This window comes from Pleurodeles waltl, chromosome 7, assembly GCF_031143425.1.
Source record: "Pleurodeles waltl isolate 20211129_DDA chromosome 7, aPleWal1.hap1.20221129, whole genome shotgun sequence".
Lineage (NCBI taxonomy): Eukaryota > Metazoa > Chordata > Amphibia > Caudata > Salamandridae > Pleurodeles > Pleurodeles waltl.
In genome coordinates this window covers 542192065-542205078 of record NC_090446.1, presented here as the reverse complement: position 1 = coordinate 542205078, position 13014 = coordinate 542192065, and the positions used below count along the sequence as shown (strand labels likewise).

Below are 13014 nucleotides of genomic sequence, written 5' to 3'. Positions count from 1 at the left end.
TTTATCACCCTAAGCGAAATGCTTTTTTTTTTCCATCAAATTTGGACCTTTCTATAGCTTTTCAGACGGACATAATTTTATGTCTCTTAATGATAGGAAAGTACCATCTTGCCTGGCATGCTACCCCCATATTTCACTGTATATATGTTGTTTTAGTCTATGTGTCACTGGGACCCTGCCAGGCACGGCACCAGTGGTCATAAGTATGTGCCCTGTATGTGTTCCTTGTGTGATGCCTAACTGTCTCACTGAGGCTCTGCTAACCAGAACTTCAGTGGTTATTCTCTCTCTGCTTTCCAAATTTGTCACTAACAGGCTAGTGACTAAATTTACCAATTCACATTGGCATACTGGTACACCCATATAATTCTAGTATATGGTACTGAGGTTACCCAGGGTTTTGGGGTTCCAGGAGATCCCTATGGGCTGCAGCATTTCTTTTGCCACCCATAGGGAGCTCTGACAATTCTTACACAGGCCTGCCAGTGCAGCCTGAGTGAAATAACGTCCACGTTATTTCACAGCCATTTACCACTGCACTTAAGTAACCTATAAGTCACCTATATGTCTAACCTTCACCTGGTGAAGGTTGGGTGTAAAGTTACTTAGTGTGTGGGCACCCTGGCACTAGCCAAGGTGCCCCCACATCGTTCAGGGCAAATTCCCCAGACTTTGTGAGTGCAGGGACACCATTACACGCGTGCACTATACATAGGTCACTACCTATGTATAGCGTCACAATGGTAACTCCGAACATGGCCATGTAACATGTCTAAGATCATGGAATTGTCACCCCAATGCCATTCTGCCATTGAGGGGATAATTCCATGATCCCCCGGGTCTCTAGCATAGTACCCGGGTACTGCCAAACTGCCTTTCCTGGGCCTCCACTGCAGCTGCTGCTGCTGCCAACCCCTCAGACAGGTTTCTGCCCTCCCGCGGTCCAGGCAGCCCTGGCTCAGGAAGGCAGAACAAAGGATTTCCTCTGAGAGAAGGTGTAACACCCTCTTCCTTTGGAAAAAGGTGTGAGGGCTGGGGAGGAGTAGCCTCCCCCAGCCTCTGGAAATGCTTTGATGGGCACAGATGGTGCCCATCTCTGCATAAGCCAGTCTACACTGGTTCAGGGATCCCCCAGCCCTGCTCTGGTGCGAAACTGGACAAAGGAAAAGGGGAGTGACCACTCCCCTGGCCTGCACCTCCCAGGGGAGGTGCCCAGAGCTCCTCCAGTGTGTCCCAGACCTCTGCCATCTTGGATTTAGAGGTGATGGGGGCACACTGGACTGCTCTGAGTGGCCAGTGCCAGCAGGTGACATCAGAGACTCCTTCTGATAGGCTCTTACCTGTCTTGGTAGCCAATCCTCCTTTGTTGGTATCCAAACCTCCTTTTCTGGCTATTTAGGGTCTCTGCTTTGGGGAATTCTTTAGATAACGAACGCAAGAGTTCACCAGAGTTCCTCTGCATCTTCCTCTTCACCTTCTACCATAGGATTGACCGCTGACTGCTCAGGACGCCTGCAAAACAGCAACAAAGTAGCAAGACGACTACTAGCAACCTTGTATCGCCTCATCCTGCTGGCTTTCTCGACTGTTTCCAGGTGGTGCATGCTCTGGGGGTAGCCTGCCTTCACCCTGCACCAGGAATTCCGAAGAAATCTCCTGTGGGTCGATGGAATCTCACCCTGCTAACGCAGGCACCAAAAGACTGCATCACTGGTCCTCTGGGTCCCCTTTCATCCTGACGAGCGTGGTCCCTGGAACTCAGCAATTCTGTCCAAGTGACTCCCACAGTCCAGTGACTCTACAGTCCAAGTTTGGTGGAGGTAAGTCCTTGCCTCCCCACGCTAGACTGCATTGCTGGGTACCGCGTGATTTGCAGCTGCTCTGGCTCCTGTGCACTCTTCCTGGATTTCCCTCGTGCACAGCCAAGCCTGGGTCCCCAGCACTCCTTCCTGCAGTGCACAACCTTCTGAGTTGTCCTCCGGCGTCGTGGGACTCCCTTTTGTGACTTCGCGTGGACTCCGGTTCACTTTTCTTCCAAGTGCCTGTTCAGGTACTTTTGTGGGTGCTGCCTGCTTCTGTGAGGGCTCCCTGAGTTGCTGGGCGCCCCCTCTGTCTCCTCCTCCAAGTGGCAACATCCTGGTCCCTCCTGGGCCACAGCAGCACCCAAAATCCTTTAGCACAACCCTTGCAGCTAGCAATGCTTATTTGGGGTCTCTCTGCATGGGAACACATTTGCAAGCTTCATCGCAACGTGGGACATCTGTCTTCCAAAGAAGAAGTCCCTAGCTCTCTTCTTTCTTGCAGAACTCCAAGCTTCTTCCATCCAGTGGCAGCTTCCTTGCACCCTCAGCTGGCATTTCCTGGGCTCCTGCCCACTCTCGACACTGTTGCGACTCTTGGACTTGGTCCCCTCATCTTTCAGGTACTCAGGTCCAGAAATCCACTGTTGTTGCATTGCTGGTGTTTCTTCTTCCTGCAGAATCCCCCTAACACGACTTCTGTGCTCTCTGGGGGTAGTAGGTGCACTTTACACCTACCTTTCAGGGTCTTGGGTGGGCTATTTTTCTAACCCTCACTGTTTTCTTACAGTCCCAGTGACCCTCTACAAGCTCACATAGGGTTGGGGTCCATTCGTGGTTCGCATTCCACTTTTGGAGTATATGGTTTGTGTTTCCCCTATACCTCTGTGCTTCTATTGCAATCTATTGTAATTCTACACTGTTTCCATTACTTTTCTTGCTATTACTTACCTAATTTTGGTTTGTGTACATATATCTTGTGCATATAACTTATCCTCCTACCGAGGGTACTCACTGAGATACTTTTGGCATATTGTCATAAAAATAAAGTACCTTTATTTTTAGTAACTCTGTGTATTGTGTTTTCTTATGATATTGTGCATATGACACCAGTAGTCTAGTAGGAGCTTTACATGTCTCCTAGTTCAGCCTAAGCTGCTTTGCCATAGCTACCTTCTATCAGCCTAAACTGCTAGAAACATCTGTTCTACACTAATAAGGGATAACTGGACCTGGCACAAGGTGTAAGTACCTCTGGTACCCACTACAAGCCAGGCCAGCCTCCTACAATATCTAAGTGTGTTGGTACCTTTTTAGGTTGTGCAAAGCAACGCTCAAGTGCTGATTTTCTTAACGTGTTGTCTTCGGTCTGTGGAGGCCCACCTCATGCCCATCACTTTCATCCATTGTTGGGCTTGCCTTGCAAAAATCCCTTGATGTCACCGGAGAATGCTTTATGTTTGCCCCACCTTGGGGCGGTTTTGTCATGCCTTGCAGACTGCCCCTGTTACATGGATAATTTCACCACTGCTGATATCCTTCGTGTGGGCGAACTACTATTTGTTCTTAAGGCTGGGGACCGTGGGGTGACTGAGTTTGCATGAACCCATGCGGGAGGGCTTTGCTGCCTTTGTTAGAATTGTCTTATTGCCAACAGACAGACCCAAGAGTGGGAGAGGGATGCAGCTCGTAAAACAAGGCAACAAGCATAAGTTCTCAAGGAGGTGAATCCGGGGATCAGGAATCACATTTACTGTGGCTTAACCAAGCCTTTTCTGTTTATTGTTTGGTTTGCTGTGGTCACCTTATTCTGCTCTTGTGACTTGCAAAGAGGAGCCTAGCTGGCTGGCACACTTATGCTCCTGTTTTTATTTGCTTTGTTTCATAGCACGCCATTAGGAATAATCTCTTCTAGTGTGTCCTGAAACCACACAGCCTTTTGTGATCCCCAGAGAGCATGTGTTCATGCAAATGCATCTGTTTATAAAACTAACACTCTTTCTCTATCCAGCGACTTTGTCTCTGGGAAAGTAAAAATGCATTTCATCTTTGCTGCTCGTTTCTGAAGCATAGACATAATTTGCAGGAGGTGCCCTAAAACCAGGGTTTCATACAGCAAACGCTAGCAGAGACCCAGATTTTTCAAGCTTGTGTGTAGCAATCAAGGCATGACCTCGTTTGGAAGATATCTGCCGGGAGGAGCAAATGGTCGTACATGTGGATGGGCAGACCTTTTTGTGAATGCAGAATACTGGAGAAGCCACTCAAATGATGTGAAATGTGGTTTGCCTCTGTACTGTTAAATTAATATATAAGCCACTTCTAGAACTGAGAAGCCTATTTTGTTCCCGTGGCTAGCCTATCCGTGGCAATGAACACAGCCAGAGTAAGGCGTAAGGTTTACCTCATCAAATGCTTAATAAAGCCAGGGGCAATCTTTGACTGACATTGGCCATTTTGTGCTCTCTTGGCTGCAAACCCCCAAACGCTGTGCACATGCATTGTGAAGATCTGGCTAGGGTCTGAGCATGATCCAAATAAGGCTCATTCAACTGGTGCTTGCCCACCTTCGGAAGCATGAGAGAGGCTAGGGTTGTATATCCCTGGTCAAAATGGTGACCTCTTTCTTCCTAACAGGAAAGGGTGAAAAATACACTATTTCAAATTCCTGTAGTTTATGCTCAGATTGCCAAGCTTGTTTCCTCTTCCACTTCTTTCTTCGCTCATGAGGTGTATTTTTTTTTAGCTGTAGGCAATAAATTGTCCTTCCTTTAGAGAAGGTGCAAGGCTACTACCCATGTCATCAACTCTCCTCCTTGCCCATTGTGGATCAGTGTACTCATTTGACAACATTTCTGCCTTACACGTATTGCTGTACATATTACTAGGCATTCTGTTATTATCTACTTCCTTTTCAGGTCGAGTGTGCAAGCGATTTGACCTGTTGTAAGCATTGTGGGCTTTTATCCACACCCACCTCATGCCCATCACTTTCATTCGTTCGTGGGCTTGCCTTTCAAAAATCACTTGATGTCATTAGTAAATGCTTTACATTTGTCCCGCCCTGGGGCGGTTTGGTTACTGCCTTGGACACCAACCCTGTTACAAGGATAATTGCACGATTGCTGATATACTTCAGTGTGAGCAAACTATGTTTTTCTTTTAGCAGTGCTTTGTGGCTGCCAATGCGCTCAGAGTGCGAACTCAATTGGTAGTATCGTTTTTACATTATATGCACTCTGCTCTGCTTAGTACACCTTCTTTGCAGCAGGAATATTAACTCTGTGGGCTACCTTATGATGACTCCAAGCTTCCGCTAGACATAAATGCATACTCTTGGCTGCTGTGGTGCTCAGAGCATGAACTCAATCAACTGTATCATTTTTACATTATACACACTCTGATTTGTTTAGTACACGTTCTTTGCAGGAGGCATACTAACCCTGTGTGCTACCTTATGATGACTCCAAGCTTCCACTAGACCAAAGGACATCCTCTCTCCCGAAAGAACTTAAATCGCCAGATATATTATAACAATTTTACATTAGATACACTTTGGATTCGCCTGGTACACCTTGTTTGCAGCTGGCACATTAACCCTGTGCACTACCTTATGATGACTCCAAGCTTACTCTAGACAAAAGTATGTTCTCTTGGCTGCCATGGCTCTCATAGCACTCAGAGTGCGAACTTGATTGGCTGTATCATTTTTCATTATATGCACTGTGATCTGCTTAGTACATGTTCTTCACAGCAGGCATATTAACCCTGCGCGCTACCTTATGATGACTCCAAGCTTCCACTAGAAAAAAGTATGCTCTCTCTCCAGAAACAGCATAAATCACCAGAGTTATTTTGACATTCATACATTACATGCACTTTGTGATTTGCCTAGTACACGTTCTTGGCAGCAGGCACATTAACCCTGTGCGCTACCTTATGATGACTCCAACCTTCCACTAGACAAATGTATGTTCTCTCGGCTGCTATGGCACTCACAGCGCTCAGAGTGCGAACTCAATCAGCAGTACATTATATGCACTCTGATCTGCTTAGAGCCCATTCTTTGCAGAAGGCATATTAACCCTGTGCGCTACCTTATGATGAATTAGTACATGTTCTTCACAGCAGGCATATTAACCCTGTGCACTCTGATCTGCTTAGAGCCCATTCTTTGCAGAAGGCATATTAACCCTGTGCGCTACCTTATGATGACTTAGTACATGTTCTTCACAGCAGGCATATTAACCCTGTGCGCTACCTTATGATGACTCCAAGATTCCACTAGACAAAAGTATATTCTGTCTCCAGAAAGAACAAATCGCCAGAGTTATTTTGACATTTTTACATTGCATGCACTTTGTGATTTGCCTTTGCTCTTTGCAGCAGGCACATTAACCCTGTGCACTACTTTATGATAACTCCAAGCTTACATTAGTCAAAAGTACATTCTCTTGGCTGTCATGGCGCTCATAGTGTTCACAGCACAATCTTGATTGGCGGTATTGTTTTTACATTATATGCATTCTGATCTGCTTAGTACATGTTCTTTGCCGCAGGCATATAAACCCTGTGTGCTACCTTATGATGACTACAAGCTTACACTAGACAAAAGTATGTTCTCTTGGTTGCCATTGCACTCACAGCTCTCAGAGCACAAACTCGATCAGCTGTATAATTTTTACATTATTTGCACTCTAATCTGCTTAGTACATGTTCTTTGCAGCAGGCATATTAACCCTGTGAGCAAACTTATGATGACTCTAAGCTTCCACTAGATAAACGTATGTTCCCTTTCCAGAAAGAACATAAATTGCCAGAGTTATTTTGACATTTTTACGTTATATGAACTTTGTGATTTGCCTAGCACATGTTCTTTGCAGCAGGCACATTAACCCTCTGCGCTACCTTATAATGAGTTCAAGCTTCCACTAGACAAAAGTATGTTCTCTCCCAAAAAAGAACATTAACCCTCTGTTCTACCTTATAATGAGTCCAAACTTCCACCAGACAAAAGTACATTCTCTCTCCAAAAACAACATTAATCACCAAAGTTATTTTTACATTTGTACATTATATGCACTCTGATCTGCTTAGTACAAGTTCTTTGCAGCACACATATTCATTCTGGGCCTTGTAGTTTTATTTTTATAACGTGATACAACCTGGAAACCAGCCCTTGGGGTAGTATTCGTAAAGTTGTCCAGCTCCCTAGTTCGATGCGTAGTTCGCTCATTTAGTTTGTTTCAGCTTTGTATTCTGGGACTTGTAGTGTTATTTTTATAAGGTCATACAAGCTGCAAATACAAAGCAGAAACCTGACTAAATTAAGTTCACACATTTGAGTCTGTAAAACTTGAGCTGTGTGTGAATGTATTTATAAAACAAACCTCAAGGAGCGCTTACAGTTGAATATGCTGCACAATGGTCAATATTTATTAACTAATATTTCAGTCCAAGACTAACTAAGGATCATTAATATCATGTGAAATAGCTCTCCTCTAGCGTGTGAAGAATCATTGCTGTTTTGTTTGAATCCCCAGACTGCAGTAAAGGGACAGTGATCCAGCAAGCACGCACTCTTGGAGTACAATTATTTATTCATTGCCCCGCAGTCAATGTTGCCTGTACCAACTGCCAAGTAAATAAGTTTTGCACCTAGGAATAGTTTGTGTTTTAAGGGCCTTGTTTGAAAAAAAATATTCCAGTAGGCCTACTAGCCCTTTAGTTATACGCAGAACCACTGCAATTACATGGCAGAAAGAATCAAAGTATGCAGCAAGGTTGACCAATTAATGTGGCAAAAAACGCCCAGTTATGCATTTACAATGGCAATAACTCCAACTTAAGTAAATACGAGACCTACTGCTTTGCAAATGCTTGTTGTTGTTTTAGTAAAGTGGTGAATTGTATTGGGTGGTTTACTTGACAGGCATTAAAAACTGGAAAACGTTAGCACATAGGCTTTGCGAACTTTCAAGAAAGAATTGATGGCTTGCTTCCATTTTCTCAATTCAACTTTGAGGTTTTTCGACAAACCAGAAGCCAAGACTGCCCCAAAGGGGGTGCTTATAGGTCGTTCTGGCAAGCGTGCACTATGTTTTGTAAATGCCAGGTTCGCGAGATTCATGCTAACCTATCCAAAGCTTCCTTAACTTTCACATGTATATCGTTATTATTTTAAAATATGTTCTACAATTTTGCAAAAAAAGGTTAATTGGTCTTATTATTACCTCAGGTTTACGCCAGTTTATCAGATTAATAACGCAAGTAATCTGGACAATCCAGCAACAAACACTGTTCCGTGGCAGGTTTCTGAGCCAATGAGAGGAGGACAATTCACCATATTCATCTACACAGAGAGCAAGCTGGTCGTGCTTTAACTGAACTCCTTGGATACACTCCTCGGTTGGAACAATGATTGTCCTCTGGTTTCTGCGGGAAGTAAACAACGTCTTCCTAGTAGTGGTCATTAACTGTGATAACGTGCCTGTTAATGTAAATCCCTGGCATCAGCGCACGAGCAAAGAAACGGAACACAAGTTTCAAAGGCGCAAACTCTTTATTAATGTCACAACAGGGTTCATAATTCCTGGTTAAATGTCTGTCTTTAATGCTGGAAATTACAGACAGGTATCAGAACACCCCTCCTCCTGTACGGCCCCATTTCCAATACCCAGCTCACAGTGCAGAAACGGCTCTTCACAGACTAATGCCCACCCACCGTCACCTAATGAATAACTCTTGACTGCAGTCGACAACATTCCATCTACTTGTGCTGCCAAGAGACCGATATCCGGGGACCGCCGCCACAGATCAGAGTGTATGAAGTGAGTGCCCTCTAGTGGTAGTGCTTGGACAGAGCAGCGCAGGACACTGCCAGGAACTTCTCCCAGGCCGCGTGCACCTCAGGGGTGAAGGCGGCTCCCAGTTTGCGCGCCAAGACGATCACCAGGCAGTTTCCAAGCAGCTGAGGAGGGAAATAAAACGAGTTGTTAGAAACCCAGAAAAAAACAGCTTTGCTGTGATAATATTCCCTGACAGTGCTTTAAATGGAAATATAAAAGAGCTGGTTCTCCCTATACAAGGTGCCTATGTGCTCCTTAGAAGTGCTGGCACTCTTCCATCAAATGTATCGCAGCAGAGCTGAAAAGTGGGGGTACGCTCCCTTTCAAATGAAAGAACTGCAGGTACTCAGTACCTGCCTATTTAAAAAACTGCCTTGCACATTAAACTGAGATGAACTAGGCTGCTTCGAAAGTTATGTTCCTAGGCAAAGAATCTGAAGAACAATACAAGATGGCCTTTCAATTCAGAGTTGTTCCCTATTTCCTTCTCGCCCCCTTCGCCTTGCCATAGCATCTCTTTCCACCTCTCTTCGCTTTTTCTCCCTCAGTCTCTTCCACTCTCTATTTCTCTCCTACCCACCCCACCACCTACTCTCTTCTCCTCTGTTTCTCTCTTTCTCCCTAAACTCCTATCCTTTCAATTGTCCAAGCTTCTTTCTCCTTCCATTTCAGTCTCTCTCTCCCACAGACTCTCACATGCAGGACCAGGTTTGCTTTCTCGTCTCTGTTTCTCTATTTCTCTTCCTTTATCTCTTTTTCTCTCACTATTTACATGAAGTGCAAACTTGGTCCAAGAGGGGATATTAGAGCCAGTTACATGCCTCAGATTACATTTTGCACAAGGTCAGATGTTTTTCTTTCTAAAACACGATGGAGGCTAAAACATTTTCCTCAAATCAAAATGTATTGAGCCGAGTACGAGGCTCGAACCTGGTTCCTTGGGTCCAGAATGGGCACCTCTGGAATTTAGGCCACAAAACCTCTCTCTCCTTACCTTCCTCTCTTAGCTTTCCTCACTTATATCCATCTGCCCTTCCTTGCTGTTCAGTCTTTTCACCCTACCGTAGTTCTTCACCCATCACTCGCTCCTGAGCATCTGTTACCATCTTTTTCTCTATATTTGTCCAGAAATGTGTCCTCTCTTTCTTTCCTTCTCCTCCTCTTTCAGCCAATGAATATGTTTACACAAACCATTCTTCCTACTGCAATCTCTATCTTGCCCAAAGCAGGTGATTCCCATCGACCACAGAGTGCAATTTAAATAGAACCCATTAGGATGACCAGATATAACAAGCAATTGCAATGCAATGGGGCTCGTATTTGCTTCAGTTAGAATTATTGGCGTTGTAAATTCCTAAATGGACTTTTCATGCCACAAAAATTGAAAATAAAAAGTTAAACAGTCACATAAACGAGCCGATTCAAAGCGCCATGGCCGCCATAAGCATGAGCGCGAAGGCGAGACACAAAAGGAAAAATAAGTTCCCTCACAGACAAAAGTATCAGGAAACGTGCAATTATCCTTGTAACAGGGTCAGTGTCCAAGGCGGTAACTAAACTGCATCAAGGAGAGGCAAATATAAAGGGTTTACAATGATAACAAAGGAATTTTGAAAGGCAAGCCCATGAACCAGTGATAGTGATGGGCGTGTGGTGGGCCTGGGTAAAAGTCCACAGTACTTATAACAGGTCAAAGCGCTTGCGCGCTCAACCTAAAAAAACAAAAACCGGGACAATTCCCTAAAATAGAAGAAGGACTAAAATTTTTCATCAGCCAATGGGTACAGATTGACAGTGTGCATCAACCTAAAAAAACAGAGAAGGCACTGAGGAAATGTATAAAGGGCAATTTTTTAACCCAGCATCACACCTGTTAATTAAAATTGCTTTCTGAGAACAGTTGTAATCTAGTCCTGCTTTGGGAACATATAAAAAACGTGCCTTCCTCGATTCTCAATCGACTCTCTGAAAACCAGGGCGTAAGCCAAATTTGCTGACATTTTCCAGGACAGCTGCTGAAAACCGGGACTGTTACAGCAAATCCAGGACGCCTAGAACCAATGTAACCAGGCCCAGCACTGAGAAAAGAAAAGGTATAAGCGCTAGGACAAGTAATTACGAGGTGACTTGATCACGGTTAGATCCCCTGCCCAGTAACAACCCATTTCTTTTGTGGACCCCCTCAGTGGCAATGGGTGACCTGGAAACAGAAGCTGGAGGGAAGGGCTACAAATCAGGCACATACCCCGATAATTTCGAGGATGACCTCACTCTATGTGTCCCATTCCCAAATGGTGAGTATGTCATATTACGTTATTCGGGTGGCACGGGGCCATTAGACGTGCTCCCCCTCTATGTCTCTGAGCTCACGCCTCACAGCGCCCCTGTCAGGTTTTCGAAGTGGTTTCCCCCTCACCTGGAAGTTCTGGGGATCCACGTGCAGTTTGTCCGCGTGCAGCTCGCTCAGCTTGGCCAACGTGCTCTTGACGTTGTTGAGGTCTTTGACAGCCGCTCCCAGGGCGGACAGGACCTTCTGGCCGTGGGCGCGGACCTTGGCGTTCCCAGAAATGGCGGCCACGCTGGAGAGCGCCCCGAAGCTGCTGAAGTACCTCTGGGTCCAGGGGAAGACGACCAGCACCCTAAGTGACAGGGGAAAAGAGTGGGATAACAGGCCATTCATATTTGAATACACGTTTTAAGTGAAATAAAATGCTTGTTTGGAAAAAAACACATGGTCATAAAAAACAGTCTAAAATATTCTAAGAAACTAGAGTAAATTGAACAGTGTCTGCGCCACACAGTGGCAGCAGCTTCCTCAGTCTGTGTAGAGAAGTGTGTGGACTATCAGGGAGGTGGGCTTCGTGCGCCTTACATGGGTGGATGATGATAGTAATACTAAGGCCGGTGATCAAATACTTCTTTACTTAAATGAGAAAATGCTGCCCCTCTCAGCAGCAAAATGGCAGGGTGGCCCCTTTGGAGATGAGTGTAGGAAAACGTCAGAGAGGGTGAGGTTTACACGATTGAGAGGGGATACGAATGTGAGGTTACACAAGGGCGAGGAGGTGATGGTGCTGCTGATAGATATTTAACACCGGGGGCATGAAGCTGCTCCGACAAATAGAAAAATAGGAAGCGGATCAGAGAAAGCACAGGAGACAGCCAGAAGGGCTCAGAATAAGAATCGTAGGTAATGTAAACAGATTTAGTAAGGGAACGGTTTGCAAAAGGTCATATTCATATATAATGTGAACAAAAAGTCACATAAAATGAAAGAAAGTAAATGGGTGGAGTATGGTGTGAGATAGCAACTGTCTGTAAATACCTGGCCAGGGTTTCTTGCCCATCAGCCTCCGCGTCCACCTGCGCCCACACAGAGGCGATGGCGGCCTTCTCTTCTGCTGTCCACTGAACCATCTTCTCTTGAGGCGCTGGGAGATTTGTTGAGTCAGATTCTGCTTCTTGAAGCTGCTACTGCTGAAGACTTCTGAGACCCCCAGAGATTTATATGGCCGGCAGCCAAGGCCCACCCATGACTTGATTCTGCTGAGTCACGCTGGACCCTCTTATCTGCGCTGTCACACTCCGACACCCTGCCCAATGTGTTCCTGCAAATTGAACCTTTTTATGTTTTATCATCAACACACAGCAAATCCCCAACGCCTCGACACTCCTGTAAGCCACATTAGTAAATGCACCTTCCGGCGTGTTTAGAGGGGCGCAAAAAAAACGGACACGCAATAGGAACTGAAACCCCGTCTGTTCCCCGAGGCGATTCTGCTTTCCTAAAGGTGCCAGCCTAAGATAGCACTTTGCAGCTGATAGGCTTTTATGTGGCACTGTGGGAGAGGGCCTTCCCTTCTCCGGGTATCCGAAAACTTGCATCACGTGCCAGGGGATCGTCCGTTGTAGGAAACGTCAACCACATTTGTCCTTCCTACGTGGTTCTGCATTAGTACTGGACTCGGAATATGAAGAGCGCTTGCTGGGGAAATAAGCAGAGGACAGGGCCACTGCCAGAGAAGTCTGACACACAGGGAGGGTAGTGAAGCCCTAGAATAACACCATCAATATTTTGAGCCACGCAGGAACATTATTCGCCGTCTACAAATAACACACTTATTCCTTAAAGCTTTGTCAGAACCACTGGCCTTGTGTGATTTTGTGTTTATTTCCGCATACTTATGAATTTACCACACATGCCATTCTGATGCATATTTGAACAACAAAATTGTAGCTCAAGCAGCTGAAATTTATTAAAAAAAAGTAGCTCCATACGTGGCGCTGTTCACTAGCAGAACCTTTACAAAGTATATCAGGTCACCTTTCAAGTGCTGATTGCTGTATTCATGTGTTACACTGGTCCC

General features: G+C 45.3%; 1 protein-coding gene across 1 annotated transcript; it reads right to left on the bottom strand.

Annotated features, from left to right (window-relative positions):
• Positions 1 to 8342: 8342 nt before the first annotated feature.
• LOC138304321 (hemoglobin subunit epsilon-like) lies at positions 8343 to 12143 on the bottom strand. Its single transcript, XM_069244276.1, has 3 exons — positions 11973 to 12143; positions 11064 to 11286; positions 8343 to 8769 (listed from the first exon to the last, which is right to left on the bottom strand). The coding sequence occupies exons 1-3, from the start codon at positions 12062 to 12064 to the stop codon at positions 8641 to 8643; spliced, it is 444 nt and encodes a 147-aa protein (XP_069100377.1). The 5' UTR covers positions 12065 to 12143; the 3' UTR covers positions 8343 to 8640.
• Positions 12144 to 13014: the final 871 nt, after the last annotated feature.

What these genes read in the sequence shown, in the direction of transcription:
- LOC138304321 (XM_069244276.1), bottom strand. Translation starts at nt 12,064, where the DNA reads ATGGTTCAGTGGACAGCAGAAGAGAAGGCCGCCATCGCCTCTGTGTGG. An exon ending in GGGCAAGAAACCCTGGCCAG is followed by an intron (nt 11,287 to 11,972) that starts GTATTTACAGAC and finishes CCTGTCACTTAG; the next exon opens with GGTGCTGGTCGTCTTCCCCT. An exon ending in TGGATCCCCAGAACTTCCAG is followed by an intron (nt 8,770 to 11,063) that starts GTGAGGGGGAAA and finishes TTCCCTCCTCAG; the next exon opens with CTGCTTGGAAACTGCCTGGT.